General features: G+C 40.0%; 1 protein-coding gene across 1 annotated transcript in view; it reads left to right on the top strand.

Annotated features, from left to right (window-relative positions):
• The window catches only part of ryr3 (ryanodine receptor 3), a 266,715-nt gene that overhangs the window by 79,447 nt on the left and 159,705 nt on the right, over positions 1 to 27,563 (top strand). Inside the window, 9 exon segments of the mRNA XM_052015084.1 lie at positions 944 to 1,013; positions 3,972 to 4,132; positions 6,451 to 6,616; positions 7,697 to 7,783; positions 10,204 to 10,430; positions 11,959 to 12,766; positions 14,849 to 15,049; positions 19,395 to 19,497; positions 25,959 to 26,096. Of these exon segments, the coding sequence (XP_051871044.1) occupies positions 944 to 1,013; positions 3,972 to 4,132; positions 6,451 to 6,616; positions 7,697 to 7,783; positions 10,204 to 10,430; positions 11,959 to 12,766; positions 14,849 to 15,049; positions 19,395 to 19,497; positions 25,959 to 26,096 (1,961 nt within the window).

The following is a 27,563-nucleotide window of genomic DNA, read 5'->3' as shown; positions in this document are numbered from 1 at the left end:
AAGGAAAACACGTGCATTCATATTTCATCCTCAGTAAGTCCCAAAATACCAAATAACCAATGGACTACTCTTAACTTGGGTAACCGATGAATCAGTCAATTTTGCACACACGGTAAGATCCCAAAACAAATGAATGACCAGATTATCTTTTTGAAGGAGAAATGTTGACCAGAATCTTAAAGGCTTCTTTGTTCTTCCTTTGTTAATCCTCCTCAACCTGACGTTAAGTCACTGGAGGAAAACCGCAGAGCATGTAATAGGTCACACACCTGTGCTGAAATTGAATCTTACCTCAGCCTCCATCAATGCAGGTCACCCTCAGCAATGAAATAAAAACAGATTTCAAACTTCAAATTTCAGATGGTAGCATTTTTTTTATTTTTACCCTCAGTATTAGACTGTCTATAATGGAATTTATGCTTGTAGTTTTCTGGTGCAGAAGCAAACTACAACCAGCTGAGTCACACTGACAGTCACAGACGACCATTATTGCTTATGATGCATTTACCTACTGAGATTTTTTTTCAGTCTCACCGAGGTTTCCTCGTCCAGGAATTCTGTAGAAATAAGTTCACACGTTCAAAGGCATTTTCGAAGTCAAGGAACAAATTTTTAGGGAATTAAATCAGTGAAAGTTTTAATCAACAGTTACAGTGCCTGCTTTCTAAGATTACCTAAAGTAATTTTCAGTTCTTTTTGCTTAGAATTAAAATTTTACCTTGATTTTACTTAACACTGCTAATTTATTTCTATCGAAATATGTGTCATTGCATTTTCTTGCAATTATTTTTAAATTTATACACAAATTATTAACAATGTGTTTTAAATGGACGTTTATACTTTTACTTCTTAAGTGGGGAAGTAGTTTCTGGAACTGAATTTCTTCCAATGGTTTCTAGCTTCCATTAAAATCCATTGAAAATATTTACTTCTTTACATATAGGAGTGCAAGGTTGAGCCGTGATCTACCTGGAGATAGAGCTGACCAAGAAGTTACTGAAAAATCTTCAATGGTAATATGCAATCAGCAATAACAAAACATCTGCTTATGTCTCATACATGATTATAAACTCTTAACAAATGGTGCAGGTAGGGTTTATTGAGACCTTGAGTATCTTATCCATCTACGTTATATGTGCTACCTGTATGTGTCAAAATACAAAGCAGTCCACTTTTTAATCTTAAGGTCATGAAAAAGACATTTGGATCATGACTTCTCTTAAAAAATAATAGACTTGCTTTGAGAAAGAATCTTTTATGACCTTGGGACTTCCCAGAGAGGTTTACAGCCTTTAAGTACTTTATGCTGTAGACACTGTTGCATTGAAAGAAAGGCATAGCATACAACAGGCATCCACAATGAGGAATATGTCAATGACCAAATAATCTGCTTCAGCAAGGTGAGGTGAGAGATAGATATTGGTCTGGACACTTGTGTAAATACTGGCATGGAATCTTTTACACCTCTTGGGAGGAAGAAGGGGCCTTGGTTTAATGTCTTAACTAAAACAAAAGCAGCTTAAAAATGCAGCTCGTTTGCTGTATGGCAATGGAGCGTTACCGAGGTTTTGGTGCTAAAGGGGAATGGGAGATGAACCTCCAACCTTTTAGCTCAGAGATGAGAGAACTACCCTGGACCACAGCTGACACTTCCATGAAGTAAGTTTCTGCTGTTTGTATCCTTAACGGTGTTTAATTTATCTTGAAGCAAAACCTGAGCCACAGATTGGATGATGTCACAGCTGACTAACTGGTGTAAAAAGTGCGCACAAGCATCCAGTATGGGGCTGATGTAGCCAGATGCAGAACCAGAAGGTTGTTGTTAACCACGTATGTAAAGAGTCCTGCATAGGTTCTACTGGTCACATCTAATACAACTGTTAGCCCCTTTGTACATGCAATTAAATATCAGATGATGACTTTTTTTAGTATTAAAAGAGCTGATAAAAGTGCCCTCTGAAATGTTTTTTATATATCCCGCTTTGGAGCAGAAGTTCTCCCCCCTCCCCCACCCTCCCAGCCTGCTGCCAGACACAGCCTGTCCAGACTGATTACCTGACCATCGCTTCCTTATCCCTTTAACCCCATCTCCTAACATATCAGTATCAATGTCCCTTGTGATCATTGAGCTACTTCAGTGGTAATAACCAACTGAGGCCATCTGATTGATTTCTGTGGGCCTGCCTCATAACAGTCACTGTCAGGTATATACAGTGTTGACTATATCAAAGTAACACCTCTATTCAAGCACAATTCAATTTCTAAGCCTCGAACTCCTGAGTAATTGAACTACAAGAATAGTAGTCCATTCATCTACTCAACACTTTTGCACCATTCAGTCACACCATAACTGTTCTCTGGACGACTCTGTTTACCACTATTGATCCATACCTTTTGATATCCTTAACTAACAATATTGATCAATATCATTCTTAAAGATTTCCGTTACCCTTTGTGTAGGAAAAATATGCCTTTTGTTCTCACTGTTGAAGGGCCTTGCTCTAATTTTAAAGTTGTACCACTTTGTTCTGGGTTTCCTTGCTGAAAGAAATAGTTCCTCTATGATTAGAACAGTACAGCACAGGAACAGGCCCTTTGGCCCACGATGTCTGTGTTGACCACAATGCCAAATTAAACTAAGTCTTTTCTAGCCTGTACATGATCCATATCCCTCCATTTCCTGCATATTCATTTGTCTATCTAACAGTTTCTTAGACACCACTATCATATCTACTTCCACCATTACTCTGGGCAGCCCGTTCCAGGCACCTACCACTGTCTGTGTAAAAAAAAACTTGCCATGCACATCTCCCTTAAAGTTTACCCCACTCACTTTAAATGCATGCCCACTAGTACTTGACATTTCGATGCTGGGAAGAAGATTCTGACTGTCTACCCTATCTATGCCTCTCATGATTTTACAAACTTCTATCAGGTCTTCCCTCGGCCTCCAACATTCCAAAGAGAGCACCCCAAGTTTGTCAAACCTCATACCCTCTAATCCAGGCAGTATCCTGGTAAACCTCTGCTGCACCCTTTCCCAAACCTCCACATACTTCCTGTAATTGGGCAACCAGAATTGGACATGGTACTCCAAGTGCGCTCTAACCAAAGTTTAATATAACTATAACATGACTTCCTGACCCTTATACTCAATGCCCCAAGCAATGAAGGCAAGCATGCCATATGACACCTTTACCTCCCTATATATTTGCGTGGCCACTTTCAGTGAGCTATGGACTTGGACCCCTAGATCCCTCTGTACATCAATGCCCTATTGAACTATTTTATTATTTAAGCTGCTTGATCAGAAGCACCCAAAGCCCCTATTTGAGGAAGGAGAAGCTAAGCTCATACCATCAATCCTTATAACCTTGCCAGTCAATGCCAATAGTGTATGGCAAACTGCACTGTACTTCCTCCAAGATGTAATTATCCTTCCTGAGATGTATCTTTTTTGGAGCAGGTACTTCACACTTTCCTATACCAAACTCTGTTTGTCATTGATTTGCTCACAGATTAAATCCGGCCATGTTCCTTTTTAACATCCTACCCCCATCTGCACCATTTGCTGTGTATCCTAATTTGGTATCATCAGCAAATATTGCTATAGCTCTCTCTTCCTTCTATTGTCATTGATATAGTGGTGAGTCATAGCTATTATTCAGATTGTAGTGAAGTGTGATAATTGGTAGCAGTAACTTGAAATCCAACAATGAGACAAGATAGGAGGAAAATACTATTATGTTTGCATAAACATAGTGTAACATATAGAATTGTATTTGATTTTTATCAGAAAAGAATCTAATGTTTTGCCATTGGGTATAATCTCTTTGGTGATAAGTTCTGTACAGTACACGGCTTTGTTACCTCAGAAACACTGTTCACACATATTCCACAAAAAAGGACACTTACAATGACTATTCTTTATATTCACAATAATGTGCTTCTGTTGTCTCTTTGCTGTACAGTATTATTATGCAGTGAGGATATTTGCAGGCCAAGATCCATCTTTTGTGTGGATTGGCTGGGTAACTCCTGACTACCATTACCACAGCAAATCGTTTGACTTGAATAAACATCGGACCGTCACTGTTACTTTGGGTGATGAGAAAGGCAGAGTTCATGAAAGGTAAGCCCTACATTTTTGAGAGCTTCATGAAATGCATTATGATTATAGTCTTTTGTGAAATAAATGTGAATAATGCATAGATCTGTAATAAATTATAGCCTTAGCTGTTGTATATGCTGAAGGTTAGAATCTTCATAACAGACAATATAAATCGTGAGACGCAGAATAGCAGATGTTTCTTTATATTTCAAAAGCAATGAATGAGAGTTATATTGTCTTTGAGAAATTTTAGCTAGAATTGTTCTGGGGTTGGGATTTCATCATCAAAATTGCCTCCTCAGGATTGGCAATGTGAGCAGTCCCCACTCAACCAAATTTGTAATGTTATTTGACCATGTATTCATTGCCTCCTCTGGCCACTGAGCCTCTGCTAAGGGAAATTCACTTTTCCTCTCCATCCTTTGTTGGCCTTGCACAATTTTATACACATCAATTTAAACACACCTCAGCCAAAATGAAATCCATCTCCTGCCTGGATATTCTTTCCTCATGGATCCAATTCTGTTCCCACTGGTAAAATCACATAATATGTTGGCCAAAATTTTATGTAGTTCTCCAGCTGTGGTCGAACTCGTGTTTTATGATTCTGACATAAACCTTCCGGCTGTTGTATTCTGTTCCTCAGCCACTAAAAGCAAGTATCCCCTGTGTGTTCATAACCACTTTATTTACTTGTTCTATGACCTTCAATGATCTGTGCTCCTTGCCCTTTTTTCCTCTACTCAACAATATCCTAGAATTTTTTTGTATCTTGTTTGCGTTCACCTTCTCCACCATCAAATGCTTTCATAGATTCTAAGAGTAATACAGCATGGAAAAAGGACCTTTGGGCCAACTCATCCATGCTGACCAAGATATCGATCGAAGCTGATCACACTTGCTGCGTTTGATCCATATCCATCTAACCCTTTCCTATCCATGTACTGTTCCAAATGTCTTTTAGAAGTTATAATTGTACCCAGCTATACCACCTGCTCTGTGTGGAAAAACTTGCCCCTTAGAATCCCATTAAATCTTAGCCTAAAGCTATGCCCTCTAGTTTTAGACTCCCCTACCCTGGGAAAAAGACAGTGACTACCTTATTTATGCCTGGCATAATTTTAGAAACCTCAAAAATGCTGCCTTTGCTCCAGGGCAAACAGCTTTAGCCTATCCAATTTCTTAATGTAATTCAAGGAATCCAATCCAGGCAGTACGCTGATGAATCTTTTCTGCACCCTCTCTAGCTTAATCACATCCTTCCTATGGTGTGGCAACCAGAACTGCACACCATACTCCAAGTACAGTCTAACCAAGGTTTTGTAGAACTGTAGTACAACATGCCAATTCTTTTACTCAGTGACCCAGCTGATGAAGATGAACATGCCATACACCGTCTTCATGACCCTATCTATCTGTGTTGCCACTTTCTTCAATTAGACTCTGTCTCTATCCATAGGTCACCTTAAAAATCCCTAATAAGCTTGTTTCTTTCCTTAATTATCCATTTCCCCTAAATGTATTTGTAAAACATCTTAGGGTTTTCCTTAATTTTACTTGCCAGTGTTTTTTGCCTCATCCTTCCTTTGTTACTCAAGTTTATTTTTTGCTCTTGCATCATCCGAGTTGTTCTTCTGTCTTATCAGACATTGTCTTTACAATGTTCTTAGCTGTGAATAACAAGTCCAAACGCTCCCATTAATATTAACAGTTTCTTGTATTTATTGTGTTTCCAGACCTTTCCAATATATCCCATTTGTGCATTGTTGGCATCTTGTCTTGAGCTGAATATCATTTCCACTCATTTAATTACTTGGGCACAGATCATCAAGTGAATCAAAAAAGTTGCAACAGTCATGCGGCTGAAGCCACAGGCATGGATCAATGACATTACAATAAGTGAACACATGATATGTCCCTTAAAGCTATAGCAGCCCACCAAACTTCAGGAAGCAGTTGTACAAACTGCACAGAAGAGATGCACCATAACTGGAATGTTTTCTGAACATTGCATAGCATTAACCATTGAATTAACATGTGGTGATTGCAATTCCAGCAATCTTGTCAGATTAATCATGATTAAGAACTTCCTACAATCTGTGAGCAATTATTCAATAGTTTCCATCTTTACAACTCCAATGATGTGTAGGACATCCAACATTTTAAAAAGTAGAGAGTCCTTTCTTTTGCATTCATTTCATCCCAGCCTTTTCCAGTGAAATAATTGCATGAAGAGTGGCAGTCACTAGGAACTGTGTTACTTGTCATGCCTGTCTGCTGAGTGATCTTTAGTTTGAATAAATGCTAAAATCTGTCTGGCTCATTTGTTTCCTTTGTAGTGTCAAGCGCAGTAACTGTTATATGATTTGGGGAGGAGATCTTATTGGCAGCTCAAAGGGATCTAGCAGTAGTAGTGCTGACCTAGTAATTGGTTGTTTGGTGGATCTCGCAACCGGCTGGTTAACATTCACGGCAAATGGAAAGGATCTTACTATCCGTTACCAGGTAAATGACTTGTCGAGTGCTGTTTCAGAAATACAAGACTACGAATCTGTACAGATCTCTATATTCTGCAAACTAAACATGTCATACATGAAGTTTCCGAGAAGTGTTTATGTTTATTATATTTAATCCCAATAGATAAACTTGTAAGATGGCAATTAAGAGCAAGAAAGTGTCATTTTATTCATTCACCGTATTCTGCCCATTATTTAAGCCATATGAACAATCTGGTCACAACACCTTCATCTCTCTCCTGCGAGAGAGAAGTTTGTTCCTCAGTGCTTGTTGAGAAGTAACATGTCAATTTTTCTTTCAACTTGTCAAATTGAAATGAACTATACAGTTGGCTATAAATACTTAGAAGTTACAGAACAGCTACAATGCTTAAGGAGGCCATTCAGCCCAGTGAGTCGATCCAGGCTCTTGGACAATTTTGTAATCCCATTCCCTTGTTCTTTTTCCGTGGTCCTGCAGATTATTCCTTCCCAATTCTATCCAATTACCCTATGAAATTTCAGTTTCTACTCCCTCTGCTAGGGTGAAATGGAAGCATTCAAGCTTGTCAGGTTGGTGTAGACATGGTTCTTTTTTAACATTGTTATGTTACAGGTAATTTTAACAGAACAACGGCTAATAGGAAACCCAAAGGTGTAAAAAAAAATCCACAATCACTTTAATGCTGGCTATGAAGTACAAACCAGATGGTTGATACACTGTTGCTAATTCTAACCTACCATGGAAGCATGCTTAAACCTCATACAGCAATAACCCAGCTGTAACTTCTTGGCACACTTCATCCAGTAAGTTCGAGGGTCTAATTATATTTAGATAGCCAGACTGTCTAATTATAGGTAGATAGCTAACCTGAAATCAGTTTAATTAGGAATGGAGCTGAGATTACCGAAGGACTTTTCACTTTCTATGTTCCACAACCATTGGGCAGGAGAAATTCACCTACCCTGGTATCAGTATCAGAGATATCAGTCAATCGTCTTGTCATTTACTTTGTGGATCTCTTTTTGTAAGATAGGAGTATTAAGAATTATAAATAAAATTTATAATTTGGCTGTTTTTGTTTCCCAGATTGAGCCAAGCACAAAGTTATTTCCTGCTGTTTTCATGCAGGCCACAAGTCCTAACCTATTCCAGTTTGAACTTGGAAAATTAAAGGTGTGTGTTTTAATATCTTTTGCTGTGCTTTATAAATCTGTTGTGAAAGCATTTTAGAAGGAAAATCCTGAGGATGTGAGTTTGTTAAAATGACTGGTGTAACAATTATTGACTCCAGCTCAGGGACAGGAAAGTGCCTGCCCCTAAAATACAGAGCACTTTACTGCTTCTCAGCTCAATAGAAAGTAATGTTGGGCTACTTTTATTGAACACTAGTTGCTAGATTTCAATGCCAAGGTGGTATAAGATGAAAAATATGCTTTGACAGAGAGATTAGCCAGTGTAAGAGCAGATTTGGCTGTGTTACCATAACCCACCAGTGCCTCAGCAAGTTCCAGTACATCTAATGGACAACGATCAAGGGCAGCATCTTCTGTGGGCTTGGGGAGGCATTTTGCACAAGTGTACCATCTGTTGCAAAGGGATGTACAGTGAAACCCCCATCAGAGGGGCAGGAAGCCTTGTAATTTTCCACAGATGTACCAATCACTTTTGTAAAGAGTCGGTGCTTTCATCTTCTCTCAGGATACCAAAGAGGCCATTATGTCATTCTACAGATTCCCTGAGATGTTGGATATTCCAAAGCATCGGGGCCCCCTAATAGCATCCATGCAGCCCTCTGGCAACACATTCCAACAGTTCTTGTGATATTACTATTTCTCCTCTCTTACACACTCTGACTCATCCAGTGGATCCTACTTAAAGGCACTACTTCTATCACTGATATATGTGTTTGCACTTCTGCTTGCAAACAGTGAAAGTGGCTGAGGGTGCTGTCATTTGTTGACTTCTTCAAGCCAGTCAGCAGCCATACATTGTAAAAAGAGGAACTTTTAAAACTACTTATACAGCATGGTAACAGGCCCTTCCAGCGCAACAAGCCCATGCCACCCAATTACACCCATGTTAACCTACTAACCCGTACGTCTTTGAAATGTAGGAGGACACTGGAGCACCCGGAGGAAACCCATGTAGTCACAGGGAGAACGTACAAACTGCTTACAGACAGTGGCAGGAATTGAACCCCGATCACTGGCACTGTAATAGCGTTACGGTAACCGCTACACTACCATGCCGGATCCAAGAACCACCTCCAAACGTACCATGCTGTCTCATCATGCACACAAAGTAGTATTTTGGGTTTTGAGTTCATGGAATACATTAATGATAACAAACAATTACATATTGTGAAGGCCCTTCTGTGTGCCATTATGTGGCTATGGATTATATAGTTATGTTCATACATTGATTTATATAGATGTCAATGTGTTTTTAATGCTTCCTACTATACTCTGTCTTAAAAACTTTTGGTGATGTTTTCGAGGCATGCAGGGGTTACATGATCAAACTTTGAAATACCTCTAAGTGTTGAAGTATATATGGAAACAAAGTCTGATCGAAACCTGGTAAGATTTAGGGTAATTCTGTTTTATTTATTTCATGTGGTCAAATTTATTCAGAATGCCTCATGGTCCAGCATCTGGCTTGCTTGTTATCCTGAAACATGTAATTGAAGATTTTAGAGTTTTAATATTAGAAATACCAAGTTTTCAACATGTGACCAATTACTTGACTGCTGGAGCTGAAGTATGTTTATTTGTTCAGTGTCAGACCACTGTAAAACTGATAATCCAACATCTGATTGTTGGGAAACCCAGATTTTCAGCATCTGGCTCACTCATTTGTCCAGAAAGTGACTAAGGGATCCAAGTGTATGAACTGGGTGCGCAGCTAGGGCAGGGGTCTGGAGTGCAGCCGGAGTTCAGGTCCAAACTGTGGGCCAGCTGTGCGGCCAGAGCCAAGGTTGGGGTCTGGAATACCAGAAGTCAGGAATGTGGATAGCTTTGCAGCCAGAGCCAGGCTCCAGAGTGCTTGCATATTTCCTGCTTCCTTTAAACTCGCCAAGTTCATTGGAAAAATTATTGGACTACTGTGCAACATGTTAAAAATAGTAAAATAAAAGATATCAATTGGAGTAGCATCCAACAGTCCAGAAAATCTCCTAATCCAACACCAACAAAGTCCCAAGGATGTCGAGTTATTGGAATGTTACTGTGCTGTGAAGCTTGCCAGTCCAAGTGAATCATATGCTGAGGTCATATTGGTGACTTAAAATGTTCCAATTAAAAGAGAGACAAACACACTAGATCAAGTTATTTGAAAACTGTGCAACTATTGTGTGAATAACACTTTTATATTGTTGAGCACGAGAATTTCATCTTAAAAATATACCAACTGTAATTCGACCAACACATGACTGTTTTAAATGTTGGAAGGTTTATTAAGTAATGTTTTGTTTCTGGGGCTATTTCATTCTCCTACATTTTACTCATGAAAGGGAAACTAAATAATGGCGACTGTTTAATTGTTCTATTCACATTGCGGTACATTAACAAATCTATTATTATCTTCTGCTAAAGAATGCAATGCCTCTGTCTGCGGCTATATTTAAAAGTGAAGAGAAGAATCCTGTTCCACAGTGCCCTCCTCGACTTGACGTACAGATGATCACTCCAGTTCTGTGGAGCAGAATGCCCAGTGACTTCCTCCATGTGGAGATAGCAAGGATTAGTGATCATCATGGTTGGGTTGTACAGTGTCTTCAACCATTGCAGATGATGGCATTGCATATTCCAGAGGAGAATAGGTTAGTATAACTTCAGCTGTTAAAGACCTATCACATGTACAGTGCTGCACAGCTAATTACTGTGAGAAATTGCATTTGACTATTTGTTACTTCTTGGGTACCAATGAAAATGATTCCATTTAAATACTATTAAGCATTCTTTCATACAGCTCTCAATGCCTACTGACTGTTTAAAAAATATTTTCTTTAAATAGCTACATACATTCAACATTAATTTAGCAATAGAAACAAGACAGCATGAATATAACCCATACAGTTGTTATAGAGTTTGACCTAATCTCTCTGAAATTTATCAGCTGATTGAAACTGCCCAAAGGCCCTATTTTTTTTAAACTACTCCCTCATAGTTGTTCACAATTAACTGTTTAGATTCCAAGCAGTTTATGTTGGCTATTCACACTATTAACAGCAATCGTAGGCAGTCAATAATCAAGGACTTTGGGACCTTCAATTAGATTCACTTTTAATGTGAAATCAGAGGAGCTGCTGCTACAATATCTTGGTTCGTTCAGATCAATGTGGGATTTATCACTTAGAGTGGGCAAATGGAATTAACACAAGCATGCCTGTTATGTCCACTGGGAGGATTATTTGTGTCTTTGTGCAGTGCATAATGGGTTTGCTGATGTTCACCATCACCTATTTTAAACCGAAATGGGAGCTGCAATACAGTGTTTTCAGTTACACTGCAGCTCAATGTCCAATTGCAGTTATATGCATTTCAAAAATGCTATATTTAAGTTTATTTTACTAGAAACACAATATATTTAAGGCTGCACATGTTGATAAATTGAGAAATGGTTAAATATCCGAAGGCTCTGGTATTTCATGAAAAGGGTTTTAGATTTAGTCAATAATTGTAAGATTACCTTTATATTAAAAGCATCGTTAAAAAAGTGCAGCAGATTTATGATGAGAAATTACCATTTTTAGAAGTTGGCATATGAAATAACTAATTTATTTGTGGCTACATATTATTTGCTAGTTACAAACAATGAATTGATAAAAGATGATCATTAACTTGATTAAATAATATAATTCCTTATTTGAAGTGTTCAAGGGAGTTGTCTGCAAGAAAGTTCTGGTATTTTAATTGTTGAATATTTGGACAATTATCATATTTCATTATCTTTGCATACTAGACTTCAAAGTTAAAATTGGTGAACTTCAAAAAGGGGTCATTGCATTGTTTAAATCCCAGCAACACGGGACATAATTCCTTGATAATTAATGTGATGCACTATAGGGAATCCCCCATAATACCTGGATCTCCCTTTAATCCTCATTAGCAGAAGAGGACCCTAAATCTCATTTACATAGGGTTATCCATTTTAAAAGTAATATATGCTTTTTAATTATGTAAGTTTAGATGTTGTGATGATCTATTTTTTGTCAACTGGGAAAGTCCTAGTCCCTTTACAACCATCTGGGATAGTGTATTATTGTCTTATTCCTTTGGCTCATGTTATCACAGTGTATTTTGTTTGCCTGCTAGGCCATAATGAAGTATATTCATCAAACTTTTCAGGTCTGTAGACATTCTTGAGCTAATTGAAAATCAAGACCTCATGAAGTTCCATTACCATACACTGAAACTGTACTGTGCCCTTTGTGCTGTGGGCAACAATCGTGTAGCCCATGCACTTTGCAGCCACATCGATCAAGCTCAACTACTGTACACAATTGAGAATAAATATCTGCCAGGGCTTCTACGCAGTGGATTCTATGACCTCCTCTTAAGTATGCACCTTGAATCGGCAAAAGAAGCCAGATTAATTATGAACAATGAATTCATTATTCCTGTAACTGATGAAACCAGGAGCATAACATTGTTTCCAAAAAATAGTCGGGCTTATGGACTTCCTGGAGTTGGACTCAGCACCTGCTTAAGACCTCGATTAAACTTCTCATCGCCATCTTTTGTTAGCACCAATGACGATAGACACCGATATAGCCCGAAGTTGCCATTTAATATTCTTAAGGTCAAAGCAATTGAGATGCTCACAGAGGCTGTAACAGGTGGTGGACCGCACATTCGAGATCCAGTGGGGGGAAGTGTGGAGTTTCAACTAGTTCCTGTTCTCAAGCTGATTAAAACCATGCTGATTACAGGCATGTTTGATGATAATGATGTCCAAAAAATTCTGCTGCTGATTGACTCTGACTTGTTTGGTGAACACCAAGAAGAGAGAGTGGAAGAAGATAAAACAGAGAAAGAGATTGTCACTAAAAATGAAGAAAAGGCTATAGAGGCTGGAGAAGTAGCAACACAAGCAACTCAGCCACCGTTCAAAGGACTGCTGGAAAAAAGTTTGCCAGAGTCTGTTAAACTTCAGGTACAATACACTTTGATACAATTTTCTGCACTGTGTGGCAATTTAATACACCTATGTGTTTATTTTTATTTTAGATGACCTGAAAGATTCACGGGAAGTTGTGGGAACTGTGCTTTACCCAGGAAAATCTAGTACGTGAAGGAATTCACTGTTGTAGTCTGCCCTGAAAATTTAAGTTTAACAAAAGGAAGAGATAAATGGACAGATAAAAATTTTAAGGGCCCGGGTCTGCTGCAGCAGTGCCAACAGCAACTGTGAAAGTTGGGGAAGCACCAGTGGGTTAGGGACTCCCACACAGCACATTCTGGCACCTGTGGAACTGGTCTTTGCGCTCCTAAGTTTGACTCCTTATGATCTTCTCGTGAAGTCCAAAGCCAGAATACCAGCTTCCACAGAGTTCCCTGCACTTGTGCTGGGAAATCATTTGGCGTCATCTATGCATTAGTAGGAGACGGGAAGTTCAGACGGTCGCCTGATTGGAAATGTTTGCACATAAAGGGTTATGAAGGGGGGTAATTGTGGGCAAACAGCAGAACTGTAGAGGCTACACCAGCTGGACATTAGGGCAGCCAAAGATACATGCAACAAAATGTGAAGGAAAAACATGTAAAATTAGAAAGAAACTCTGTGTAGATGGTGGGCATTAGCTGGGCCCAACTACTGGTAGGAGAATGGTGGTAAATTTGTGCCACAGTGCCACCTACTGGGAAAAAGCCTGAAACTGCAGTAATTGCACTGTGGGCAGATGGTCGGATGGGGATTGGAGCTTTTCTGTTATATTTGTGGATATTGATGGGTGACGATGTTTATTCTGGTCACTACATACTAATATCATGCTGAACTTGAACAGTCAGTGATATTTGAAATTGACTGTAATGCTTATCTGAGCGGATAGCTTCCTGCTTTGTGAAGAATAGCCACTTGAAAATTAGTTGGGGTGTGGGAGGCAGAGGAAATTGGAAAATGAACAATGTTCTAAAGTAGGTACATTTATCTAAAGGAAACATGCAACTTTAACTTGGTATGTTCTAAATTGAAAAGAACATAATCCAATACAATCCCAAATATAAGAGAGTAAAATCATACTGATTTCCTTCATGGAATGCATATAAAAAATTAAACCTTTTCCAATGATTCAGCTAGTCAGGACAGGGAACAATTGCGTGTACAGCCCAGTAAGTTCCCAACCACAGTACCATGTCTGTGTTGCTTTATTTGATTTTATTTTCAAATGATTTCTCAGGATGTGGGTGTCACTGGCAAACCCAGTGTTAATTGACGATTACTTCATTGCTGGATCTAAGTCCTGGGTCTGATTACCCAGCAGCATTGTGTGAGCACCATCACCAGGAGCTTAGATCCTGAAAACTGAATAAATATGAACAAGGGGCCCTACAATGTATTCTGTAGTTGAATATCTAGTAAAGCTAATAGGACTCATTTGGGTAAGATTACAGAAAATGGCCATTTGAAAGGCCTCATTACAAATATAACTAAAGCTATGATTACTCAGACTTCATACACCATAGAATGCTGGCTGTCGGTTGATTGTTTCTGTCCTGTGGCAAACTGCATTTGACTTTACAAAACTAAAGTGTTGATCCTGACCAGGTTATGATCTGTTTAATTCTGAACAGGCATTTATTTAAATCTGTATGAATAAACACATTCATTGAATAGGAGAGAAAAGTGACTAAGCTATTGGATTCATTTCTAGATTTTGGGCATTTGAATTAGGATAACCCAGGAATTTTGGTAGATTAAAACCTGATATTTGTGATGGCCAACAAACTATCAGATAGTCATGAAAACCAAACTGGTTCACTGATGTTTCTTTTTAACTGGGAAGGAAATCTCCTGTCCTTTCCTGGTCAATACAGGACTTCAGACCACAGTAATGTGGTTAAAATGGTCTAACAAGCCAATCAATTCAAGGGGTATTTAAGTACAGCCAATAACTGCCAGACTTAAAAGTGATGTCCACAAGACATGAATGAACTAAACGGTATAATTTTAGTTAAACAGATTGTTTAGAGATGATAGGTCACTTATATGTGAAAAGCAATTTGTTCTCTTTCTTAGATGTGTGAACTGCTTCACTACTTCTGTGACTGTGAACTCCGACATCGAGTGGAAGCCATTGTATCTTTCGCAGACAAGTTTGTCGCAAAGCTGCAAAGGAACCAAAAGTTCCGTTATGAAGAACTTATGCTGGCCTTCAACATGTCTGCAGCCTTGACTGCCAAGAAATCCAAGGAGTTCCGGTCACCTCCTCAGGAGCAGGTGATGTCCATCATTTCTGTGAATGGGTTAATTGCACATAATTAACAGCACACCTGACATTGCCTTTGTTCATTTTAGAGGCAGCATTATAAAGGAATGTCGCTGCTTCCAGAGTCTAAGTGCAAATTTTCTCAGCCACTGATGACCTGAGATTTTTTTCATTGAATGCAATTATAATATCACTTTTACATCAACGCACAATGGTTTTGAGTGTGCATTGTTGCAAAACTGGCAATTTACTTGTTCATACCAGAAAATACAGTAAGCCATTTATTGTAAAGTTTCCTTCAGGAGACTACCACGTAATAACTTCAGTATGGACAAATGTAGATGATTTTCCACAAGCAGTGTCCATGAAGTACAGCAATGGTAAAGTCCACCAGGACGATATCTTCAGCACCCAAACTTCCCACTGGATTACATCTGAGCAGGTGCAAGTTTAGATGTGATGCAGGGCTAGGGAGGAGGAAGTCCAGATACTGCCTGGACCTTAATAAGGCAAGTAAAATTGCTTCATGGATCACTGAGGTAAAGTTTTACTGGTTGTGGGGGAGAAATTTTATTGTGGCCATTTTTGATAAATGGTGGTAAGTATTTTTTTTCAATTGTTTAGTAAGGACAGCAGAACCATTTTATATTTTTTCCCTCTTGAATACTTTTGCTGATGTGCCACAGTTAAGGTGGCCATTGTTTGCTCATGGCCTTTATGTGCTACTATTGTAGAGTCTGTAAATGCTCAGTGGCTTCATATGGATTCCCTACATTGAGTATTCATAGGCCAAGGATTCCCTGAAGTTGTCAGGGATGTGACAGTTTTTCCACAGAGAAGAGCATTATTTCTGTTGTCCAGTGAATCTGCTGTTACAGATCTTGGAGTGGGATGCTCCCTTCCAGAGTCTTGTCAGGCATGCGGATGGAGTGACCTGCCCACCAGGCCTGGCTGAGCATGATCAGAGCTTCAATCTGGGGATTCTGTTCAGGGTGGGGACAATGACATTGGATGCCAACCCTGTCAAAGGATTTGTAGTAGTTTGTAGAGACAGTGATGGTGGTATTTCTCCTGTGCTGTGAGGAGCTGCTCTAATTTGTCCACGCTCAATTGACCATGAGCTTGATGTCAGGTTTGATCTATGAGCACTTGGATTTTTCTACTTCCATGAATTATTAGTGGAATTGCACAGAATTGTTGACTATAAAAATTAACACAATAGTTTAAAATGTTGAGTAAGTATGTATGTGGCAATGTAAGTAATGGGTTGGATCATTCGATTGGACATCTGCCTGCAACTCACCAATAGTTTGAGATAACAACATACATAGCTCGCTGCTTATTGACAAGCCCACTGAACTTCTGAGATCAGCAGAAATGGCCTCAGGAAAAATGGCCAACTCAATTTATCTCGAGCTCCTTGGGGAGATCACATGACTGACCTCTGTGCTTGTTAATGACGTGCCGTGCTTTGTCCCAGGTGATTCATAGCTTGGAGCTGTTTCCCATTTGTGACCTTTGGTCTGAAGAGGACCCTACTAGCTACCCCACCCCACCCCAAATAAGGACATAGCTGAGGAATATCATCAGGGTTTTCTGTGTCAATTATTCAGAAGCAAAGGCATATTTTAAAAATATTTTTCAAAATTTATCTAGAAGCTGACTTTGTAGCGGTTAGTGTAAGGCTATTACAGCGCCAGCGACCTGGGTTCAATTCCGGCTGCTGTCTGTAAGGAGTTTGTACATTCTGCCCATGTCTGTGTGGGTTTCCTCTGGGTGCTCCGGTTTCCTCCCACATTTCAAAGACCTGCAGGTTAGGAGTTGTGGGCATGCTATGTTGGTGCCGGAAGAGTGGCGACACTTGTGGGCTGCCCCCAGCACTTTCTCAGTCACGCAAAAGGACGCATTTCACTGTGTGTTTCATGTGACTAATAAATATCTTTAAAAAAATATATGTCTTCTTCAGTAGTCCCTCAGGATTGAGGGTGATTTGCTTCCACCCTGGTAGTGTGGGTTCTGTTCTCAGTAAGGCCAATGCAGGAACACAGACCCTTCTACAGATGGAACAGAAGGTCAATGACAGAGGCGGGTAGGTGGGTTGTTTGAGTGGACTCGAGGTTTTCAGTAACATTCCAAATGCCCTTTCTCTGTTTTGAGCAGTTATGTGCCAGGGATTGCAAGGGGGTCAATGGGAATGTTGCAGTTTTGTCAAGGAGGCTTTGAGTACTTCTTTGAATCTTTTCCTCTATCTACTTGACCACTTCTTCTTGTGACAGAGCTCAGAATAGAGTGTATCAGGGGTGCAGTATGAGGCACGCGAATGACCTGGCCCGCCAACGGAGCCAAATGCATGCAAATTGCCTCAGTGCTGGGGTATGGGCCATGTGTGTTGGATCACTTATCATTCCAGGAGACGTGGTGGATTTTGCAGAGACATGTTACCTGTGAGATACTGAGAGAGAAGAGCTACCTTTGTGAGACCTAGATGTTCGACGTTGATCTACTTGTAGCAACATTGTTGTTTTAGGACCATGTTGATGAACGGGGTGTTGGTAGTGACAGGACTGTTCTCCAAGCATTTTGTCAAGAGAAGGACTCTATTGGAGTTTGCCTCTTTGCAGATCACACCTTGACAAAAGGATTGCATCCTTTCCCAGCCATGCAGTGAAGTTGCCTGGGAGGATCAATTTGTCTCTGTCTGGGGTGCACACCAGGAATTTTTTTTCAAGGTCTGAGTGGAAGTCGTCCTTGACCTCATCCATAGCTTAAAGCGTTAAGGCGTATCCGCTGATGACTGTTGGCTCTATGTCAGAGTGAACCCATGGGTCATAAGGCGTCCACTAATTCCACAGAGGGGATAGCTAAGATGTCAGACCAGCTCATTGTTGATGGTGAAACCCATTCTGTGAAGACAAGATTCATCTTCCAGCTTACCACTCCAGATGAAGGCATACTCACTGCCTTGATCTTTAAACTAGCCATCTCCTGCCCATCATGTCTCACTTTGGGGAGCAATGTCAAAATGCCCAAGCAATGATAACAGAGTGCCTTTCAGGTGTGACACTGTTGATGTTCCAGATCCCAAACTACAGACTGTGGAGCAGATGTTGTCTGTGTATGAGTTCTTTTAACATGGGTAGCCTTTGCACACCAGTTAACACACTATCCCAGCTGCACGACCTACCCGTGTGAAAAGTGTGAAGTGGTACATTTGATGGAAATAATGAGGATAGACTGTTTTAACAAATGACACATTTTTAAAAGGGGTGCAGAAACAACAATATTGTGAGTGTTTATTTTTATATTTGCATAGTTATGTATAAAATATCATGTTATTGAAGGTGGAAAGGTAAGTTTTCAGTTACCTTAAATCTGCGCCCTGTGAATGCTGAGAAGCCAAACAAATCCATTGAGAATATAAGTAAGAAAGTTAGGCTGAACCTTTCCAAAACACTAGTTAGACCCCAGCTGATTTATTGTTGCCATTTCTGGCTACTGAATTTCAGGGAGAATGCAGATGACATTGCACCAGGGATGAGGGGCTGCAGTTATACGGAAAAGCTGCAGCTATTTGGCACTTGGTGGAGGTGTTCAAAATCAGAACTTTTTGGCAGAGTAAATATGGAAAAACTGTTTCCAGTGGGAGATCAGTCAGCAAATATAGGACACAGATTTAGAGTAATTGACAACCAAAAAGAGACGATGCTAAGGTAGAAAGAAATTTTCATACGGCAAGATTTTGTGATCTGGAGAACGATGTCTGAAATTGAAGCAGATTCATTAGTTATCAATTTCCCTTTTGAATGTACAGTTGATTGGGAAAACAATTGCAGGGGTTTTGGAAAGGAGCAGGGGACTGGGAGTTATCAGATAACTATATAGCTCCGACTCTGAATCATTGCAATCCCATACAAGGTTAATTCAACCAAGGGCAAATTATTTTCTCCATCCATCTTTGCATACAATAGCTAAGAAAGGAACATCTTCCTCAAACTGAGCTGAACTAAGAATAAAATTGGACAAGCAGTTTCACATTACAAAAGTGAACAATTCTGCAAACCAGCATTTAATACAGGATGAAGAATTAATGTATAAAAAATATTTGAGAGTATACATGTTGTATACAGGTGCACTTTATGTACCCATTTCAGAGCCTTTTAGAAACAATGAAGAAACTATTAGTGCCCCCTTTTCCTGAAACCTGTGGCACTTAAATGAATTGTATCCTTATGGAAAATGATAAACCAAAGGTCTACAAACCTATTCAATCAAACTATTATTTAAAAAAAAGTCAATGCCAGTAAAGGGTTCAGTTTTAATAGCCTACTCATTTTGAGTTCTGATGTTTTCTTGCAGATTAATATGTTATTGAACTTCAGGAGTGATGATGATTCTACTTGCCCTGACGACATGCGTGAAGAACTGTGTGACTTCCATGATGACCTTCAAACACATTGCGGTGAGTAATGAAACTCTGAGGACCCAGGGTATACCATTTCAGCTGCTCAGTGGAGCCAAGCTACAATGTTTATTTATAGTGGTGGTAATGTTACCTTGTCCTCTTGCCAAATTAATAAATCAATGAATTTTGGTTGTGGGAAACCTAACTAATGAAATTTAGGAAATAACTACTAAAGGATTAAAAGGCACAGTGTACTAGTTTGGTGCTGATGGCAATATATTTGGTCAAGAACACTGAATTTCAGATTTGATATCAACACAGGCATCTCTGAAGCTTGTGAATTACACATATGATTCACCTTCATTAGGCTGGTCAACTAATGCATCAAATAGAAGCTATCTTATTCCATTTGTTGATAGAAAAGAAATCAAATATAAGTGGAGGTAATGCAGAAGTAGCATATTGCAGTAACTTTGCCCAGCACCATTTAAAGTAGCTCAGGTTCCTGGAAAACCTGCCACGCGGACAAGTCGTGCATCCTCTTCAGCTGCTGTGTCCTTTCTTGAGTGAAAGTTCTGCAGTTCCATTTGCAAGCAAGGACTCTATTACATGCACTTTGAATGTGGGCAGTAAACTGTCTGATGTAACCCTGTGATGTTATACAAGGAACCTGCGGCAAGAAAATTTAATCCAGGGGTGACCTTGATAGCAAAGTAAGAGCTGTCTCAGAGGCCCTGGAGCAGATGGCAATGAGGACACATCTCATAATAGCTGGGAATAATTGTTGTAGGCTGTAAATCCAGATCCAGCAGTATTAATGGACCTGCATGTGTCTTCTGAGGTGCCATTTATACTTGCGTGTTAGGATCTGCATCATGATACTGGGAAAATCTCTCTTGACTCTATAAAGTCATTAATGTAGTTGCAAGAGATCGTGGTTGCTTGCAATGCCTCAGCAGACCAATTTAACCAAACCTGATGTGCTACACCATCTTTCCGCAAGTCTCTTGAAAGGCTGTTACCATGCCCAGCACTAATCTGTTCCAGAGGTTGATAATGTTGACTGCTATCTTCTGTAATTAGGATTTATTTACCTCTGGTTCTCTGTTCTTTATTCAGATCAGCGGCCAGCTCGACTCGCTATCCAGTCTAAGTTGCACTTTTGCTGAAGCTGAGTCACCAATTTGTTCCCTCGTCCACTTGTGTCCTGATATTTACAGTGAAATGGAGAGGAGGTGTGATTGCCGGGGAAGCCTGTAAATGCCTGCTGAATTTAGTGGCAAGATTTTATTAGCATTTTTTCAATTCTATTTCCCTTCCAGCAGCTGACCAGATTGAGAGGCTGGCCACCTACTGGGTGAGAAAGTCAAGATGGTCAGGGCTTGCCAGCTGGATAGTCCCCAGCAAATGGAGAGGATTATGGTATAGTGTGTGCAGGAGTCTGGGGAGCTGGGGTGTGGAGGGCGAGAGGTGTTGCTCTTAGCATAAGAGTGAAGGAAGATGAAGGGAGGGAGTGACTGCAGTGTAGGTTGCTTGAAGGCCAAATGAAGCTCTTGTGTTCTTTCTAGGCACATGCAGCAATGGAAAAGCACTGACTAGCCCCCATCTCTGTTAAGCTGCTGTGTTAACCCCTGGAAACCTCATCCACAGCCATTAAATTTGAACAGCTCCCAGCATCTGAAGAGCAGAGATTTATTGATGTGATATAATCAAAGATTCCATAAGTTATTAATAATGACAGGAAAGAAATTATGCTGAAATTAAGGAAACAGAGACAAATTAGAAAAAAAAACAAAGGTCATATTGAGAAAAAAATAAAAAGAGATGGAAAGAAACATTAAAAATTTTAAACAGTAATTAGCAATTTATTACAAAGGAAAGTGTGAACTTAACAGTTAAATAACTTCCTTTCTGCGGCAAGGAGTGTAATTGGAAATGCGTTAACATTTATCAAATTGTTGAAATATTTTGGATGATTTGTACATTAAAGACAGAATGTGTTGTGAATGTTCCATTACTTTTCAAACGAGGTTTGGGCTGATGTCATTAAATTGCCTTGCACAAGCTTTCTACATTAACTCCAAAGTACCTTAGTTACCCTAGTCACCCAAAAACATGGGTTGCAAATTGAAGAGCCTTTTTCTTATTATTTACTTTAGGTAGTACATTCCTTATCTAACCTGCATTTATGTTGTGTGGATGTTATTTGACTCTTATTAACCCACACCTGAATGTTGTCTAGGTCTTGCTTTCTGTAGCCATGTACTAATTAATTTTTTTGAGAAGTTGCAAATGGACTTGAGTGTTGTGATCAATAGCAAACATCTCCACCTCTGATATTTTGATGGAAGGAAGGTCATTGATGAATCAGGTGAAGATGGTTGGACCTAAGACAATGCCCTGAGGAAATCCTGCTGTCAATTTGGTTCACTCCATATGATCTAGAAATGACTGAAAGCACTGAATGCAGGAAAGGCTGCAGAACCACATGAGATCCTGGCTTTGGTATTGTGCCAACTTTGGTTTTCACTGGGGTCATTATCTCCAGACCTTATCACAGCTTTGTTCCAAACCTGGACCAAAGAGCTGAATTCCAGAGGTGAGTTGAGGTTGACTGCCCTCGACATCAAGGTGGCATTTAACTGAGTGTGGCAGCAAGGTGCCCTGATAAAACCCAATTAATGAGCATCAAGAGAAAACACTCCTATGGCTAGAGTCATAAGTCTGCATGCAACAAGACTATGGCACTTATCAGTCTATGGCTGAATGTTGACAGGTAATATTTGTGCCGTAACAGGGCCAGCCAGTGAACATCCCCAACTGAAGAGAGTCTAATCATACACCCTTGATATCCTTGACATTCATAGGCATTACCATCATTAAGTCCTCCACCATCAACATTTTGGAGGTCACCACTAATCAGAAGCTCAGTTGAACCAGACATACAAATACTGTAGCTACAGGAGAAAGTCAGAGGCAGGGTATCCTGTGTCCTGATACCTCAAGCGCTATCCACCATGTATAAGGCACAAGTTGAGAGTGTTGGGGAATACTGTCCACTTGATTGAATGAGTCCAGTTCCAATGACATTCAAAAAACCTGACACCATCCAGGGCAAAGAGCCTGCTTGATTGGCACCCCATCCACCACTCTAAACCTTAATTCTCTCCACCAATAGTGCACATTGGCTACTGTATGGACTTTCTACAAAATGTACAGCACCTCCCAAATCTACAACTTCTACTACCAAGAAGTAGAAGGACAGCAGGTGCATAAGAATGCCACCACCTCAATTCCCGTACTACATCGCGGTTCATTCATCTCCACTGGGTCTACATCCTGGAGCTCCCTTCCCATCAGCACTGTGGGTGTGTCTTCACCAGAAGGACTGCAGTAGTTCAAGGTCATGGTTCAATACCACCTTCTCAAAGACAATTAAGAATGGGCAATAAATCTTGTCTTACCAGCAATGCCCAGATCCATAAAAGTGAATTAAACAAAAAATAATCCCATGTTACAACTTTGCCAAGTTGCCATCTGATTTTTAGGTTTGCTTAATGTGACTCCTGGCACATTAGTCTTTTCCACTGCTCATTGAAGCATTGAATTCCTCACTTGTAGAGCGCTTTCCATTTTTATGCAAAGAATTCTCAATTGGTCCTTGTTGTGAGAGTTCAATCACCCTGTGCACTTCTATGGTATCAATCAGAACTTCCCAGGTCATTGTCTTATTTAAGCATGTGCAAGGAATTCACCGAGATATGGAGTTCTAGGATGTCTTAATCATAACTCCTACAGTGATTAATAATTATTATGTGTGACCTGTATCATCCACTCTTAAGGATATTCATTATAGATGACCAGTTTCTTGAACAATCTACAAATATTTAACTATTACTTCATGACCACCCCAAGGTGGGACCCAAGTCTTAGCCAGCAACAAAATATCAATTCAACCAATTACTTCATGTCACAATGCTCCAAAGGTCACTCAACTCCAACAGGCCTCTTGGTAGCCATGTTTCCTCTGCAGACCATTTGTGTTCTCATAGTGATCAAATGTTCCTGCATTCCTGCAGTGGCTAACTGCTTTAGGAACAAGCCTGTGGCTCTTTACACCTTTAAGAGTGTGCTCCAGTGGGCTGTTTGTTTGTTCTGTCCAGTCTGCTAGCTCAATTACAGAGGTCAGATTGGGTTTGCTTAATAGTTCAGGGACATTTATTCTGTTGCAACATATTTATACCAATTGCATCAACATCACAAGTGCCATAAAAATAAACCCCCAACACACTTAAATCTCGAAGCAAGTCAAGATCTTCATAGATTTCAATACTGCTTATCTTTCAGGAGAGGTTCTCGTATTTCTCTTTTTTTTCTTTTCTTCTGTATTTCTAGACAAGGTCAAAGAAACAATTTAAAATTTGTAAACAATTCCTGTTCATTTCTCTCTCTCGCTATCTATCTCGCTCTCTCGCTATCCATCTCACTATCTCTCTTGCGCTCTCTCACTCTCTTGCGCTCTCTCTCTCGCTCTCTCTCCCCCGCTGGCTGTCTCCCCCTCTCTTTCCCCCGTTTCCTCTCAGGCCATTAACAGGTTGTAGTGATTTTAACACAAGAACGTAATAGGTTTATGAAACTGAACTGGCCAGCTATTTATACCCTTGGACTTTAATCAGCCTTCATCCTGTCTGTCATTTTTAATGCAGCAGGCTTGTTATGTAAGGCCACTTGTAGGTCAGTGTGGTACAGTAGACTTTTCGAAGTATACAATTACTTCATTTATTTAGTGTTCAACAAAGTATCCTATCAATTTCAGGAAAAAGAGACAAAGTAATTGGCACCATGTATGGATTAATGGCATATGTCTGGTCATGGTCCTGAAACACTGCAGGCTGTTAGGCTAAGTACTAGTGCTTATCACCTCTTTTGGTTAAGAACTGCCGATCAAATGTCCATCTACTTACAGTTCATGGATTCCCCTTGCCAGTTACTAAAAAAGATGATGTATATAAAAATGACATGCCCTTTATAAATAGGATTAAATGGGTGCATAATATGAACGTGATGCACATGGTCTGTGGAATATACTCAATGGTGAATGTTCTTCCCAAGGATCCATACAAACTTTGTCAGTCCTGTTGGAAATGACAAAAACTCAAAGGTCTATCACCGCAGAAGGCTACCATTGTTTTCTGCTTTTGCCCATCTGTCACATGTCAATTGTGATCCGATTCCTAACAGAGTTTTCTTCCTTTTGCCCATGTTACCACAGCCTCAGGGGCAGTCAATGGGAAGGTATGCATGTGGTGATAGCAAGAATCACCACACTTTTCCCAAAAAAAACTCTCATGCAGGGAAAAGACCTGGTAGCAGACCTGTACCTCTGTTCTATCCATATTGAACTATTTGTTGATGGCCCTAGCATTCACTAAGGCAAAAGGTCTTGGTTACTGATCATAATGGTGCTTCTGGTTTTCTAGCCCTGCAGCAGAGAATGTGATAAGATAAGATCTTTATTAGTCACATGTACATCGATACAGTGAAATACATCTTTTGCGTAGTGACTTTTGGGGGGCAGCCCGCAAGTGTCGCCACGCTTCCAGCGCCAACATAGCATGCCCACAACTTCCTAACCTGTATGTCTTTGGAATGTGGGAGGAAACCGGAGCACCCGGAGGAAACCCACACAGACACGGGGAGAACGTACAAACTCCTTGCAGACAGTGGCTGGATTTGAACCCGGGTCGCTGGCGCTGTAAAGCATTATGCTAACCACTATGCTACCGTGCCTGCCTGATCAGTATGTGATTAAAATACACATAATATTTCTTTCAAAAGATAGCTTGCAATACTTATACATAAATCAGCTATCATTCAAGTCACTTTAACGGCACAGACTTATATACATAAACAAGTATTTGTTTTTTTTATTAGCTTTTGAGAAATTGTTTATGAACAAAGGGTTATTCAGCAGACTATGTCAGGTTAGAAAGAGGGGGAGGGAAAATAAGATGAAGTTGAATGTGAAATACAGTGTGCAAAATAGCTTCATCCTAAATTCTCTTCTGGCTCCTCACTCAATTATGAAGATTTATAGTGAGTCATAGAGTCATAATGCAGGTAAACAGGCCCTTTGGTCCACCAAGTCCATGCCAAACATCAAGCATCCATTTACATTATTTTATACTCCCCACATTTCCATCAACTCTCCCAATTCTACTAATTCTACTAACACACTAAGGACAATTTACAGTAGCCAATTAACCTAACAAACTGCATGTCTGTGGCATGTGGAAGGAAATGAGAGATCCTGGAGGAAACCCACATGGTCACAGAGAGGACATGCAGACTCCGTACAGACAGATTGAACCCAGGTCACTGGAGCTGTGAGGAACAGCTCTACCAGCTGCACCAATGTTCCCCCATTCTCATAACACCATTGATGTTGGCTGATGTTTATTAAATGCCGGTGATTGTGAACTGAACTCCAGCCTTCTGACAATATGCTTTACCTTTAGGTATTCCATTTGAAGAAGAGGAGGAAGAAGAAAAGGATGAATCTATGATGGGAAAGTTACTTTATTTAGTGCATAAAATCAAAGGGAAGCCAAAGAAAATAGAAGAACCACCAAGTGAAAAAGAAGTAGAAAAACCTGGTGAGTGGCAACATGGTAGACTCAAATATTCTGAGTTTTAAACCTGGACTCTTCTGAAGATGAGTAACAGTTTAGTTAAATGCAGGAAGATTTCTTTAGCATTGAAATCCTTTTGGGCCAGAAATTGCTAAAGGATACATACCACCTGCTGTCACCTCTGAATGGAAGTACAGGTTTACAGGGTGGAACTGTGGCATAGCCAGCAGAGTTGCTGCCTCACAGCACCAGAAATCTGGCTTCAATACTGACCTTGGGATCCGGGTGTGTGGAGTTTGCACATTCTCCCTGTGTCCGCATGGTTTTCCTCCGGGTGCTCTGGTTTCGACCCACATCCCAAAAACATGCACGTTGGTAGGTTAATTGGCCACTGTAAATTGCCCCAAGTCTGTAGGTGAGTGGTAGAATTTGGGGGGTGTTTATGAGAATGTGGGGAGAATAAAACAAATGGGATGACTTGTAGGATTAGTGTAAATGGGTGGTTGATGGTTGGTGTGGACTCAGTGGGCTGAAGGCCCTGTTTCTGTACTGTGTCTCTCTATTTTGCAAATCCTCTGATATTATCTTACTGCTAAGTGCCGTCCTGATCACAAATGGATAGCCTTGTGGTGCAATAGGCCCTTGGGTGATAATATGCTATTATGGGGATGACTAGGAAAAATTCAACAACTGGTTGAGTGAGCTAAGGCTTTTCTCTCTGGAGAGGAGGATGAGAAGTGACTTGATAGAGGTGTATAAGATGATAAGAGGCATAGATCGAGTGGCCAGTCAGAGACTTTTTCCCAGGGTGACAATGGCTAACATGGGGGGGCATAATTTTAAGGTGATTGGAGGAAGATATAAGGGGGATGTCAGGGGTAAGTTTTTTTACACAGAGAATGGTGGGTGTGTGGAATGCACTGCCGGCAGAGGTTGTGGTGGCAGATACATTAGAGACATTTAAGAAACTCTTAGATAGACACATGAATGATAGAGAAATGGAGGGTTATGTGGGAGGGAAGGGTTAGATAGATCTTAGAGCAGGATAAAATGTTGGCACAACATTGTGGGCCGAAGGGCCTGTACTGTGCTGTAATGTTCTGTGTTCTACGTTCTATGGGATAGCCAAACCCCAAACTTTCCAAATTAATACAACTAAAAATCAATTAAACAATTACAAAAATGAGGCAATATTCAAAAAATAGATTTTAAATCACTTAATTCTTAAAATGTAGTTAATTAAAAATATCAAAACAAACTCAAGAAATACAAAAATAGTGCAAAATTTAAATAGTCATATGCTTTTTCCTTTGAGGTTATTCCTCTCCATTCAAATGAATGGGCCTGTGATTTTTGCAGCCTCCAAACTGGTGCAAGTTGAGGAGGCAGATTCCCCAGATTAACTCTTGGGGAATACAGCAATTTTGTGCTCTGCCACTGGTCTTCCCTACAGCATTCCCAAGAAATCACCAACCAAACTTTAAGGACTTC

Source organism: Pristis pectinata, chromosome 1 (assembly GCF_009764475.1).
Source record: "Pristis pectinata isolate sPriPec2 chromosome 1, sPriPec2.1.pri, whole genome shotgun sequence".
NCBI classification, from domain to species: domain Eukaryota; kingdom Metazoa; phylum Chordata; class Chondrichthyes; order Rhinopristiformes; family Pristidae; genus Pristis; species Pristis pectinata.
The sequence above is the reverse complement of the archived record's forward strand: the minus strand, read 5'-3'. Positions and strand labels throughout refer to the sequence as shown.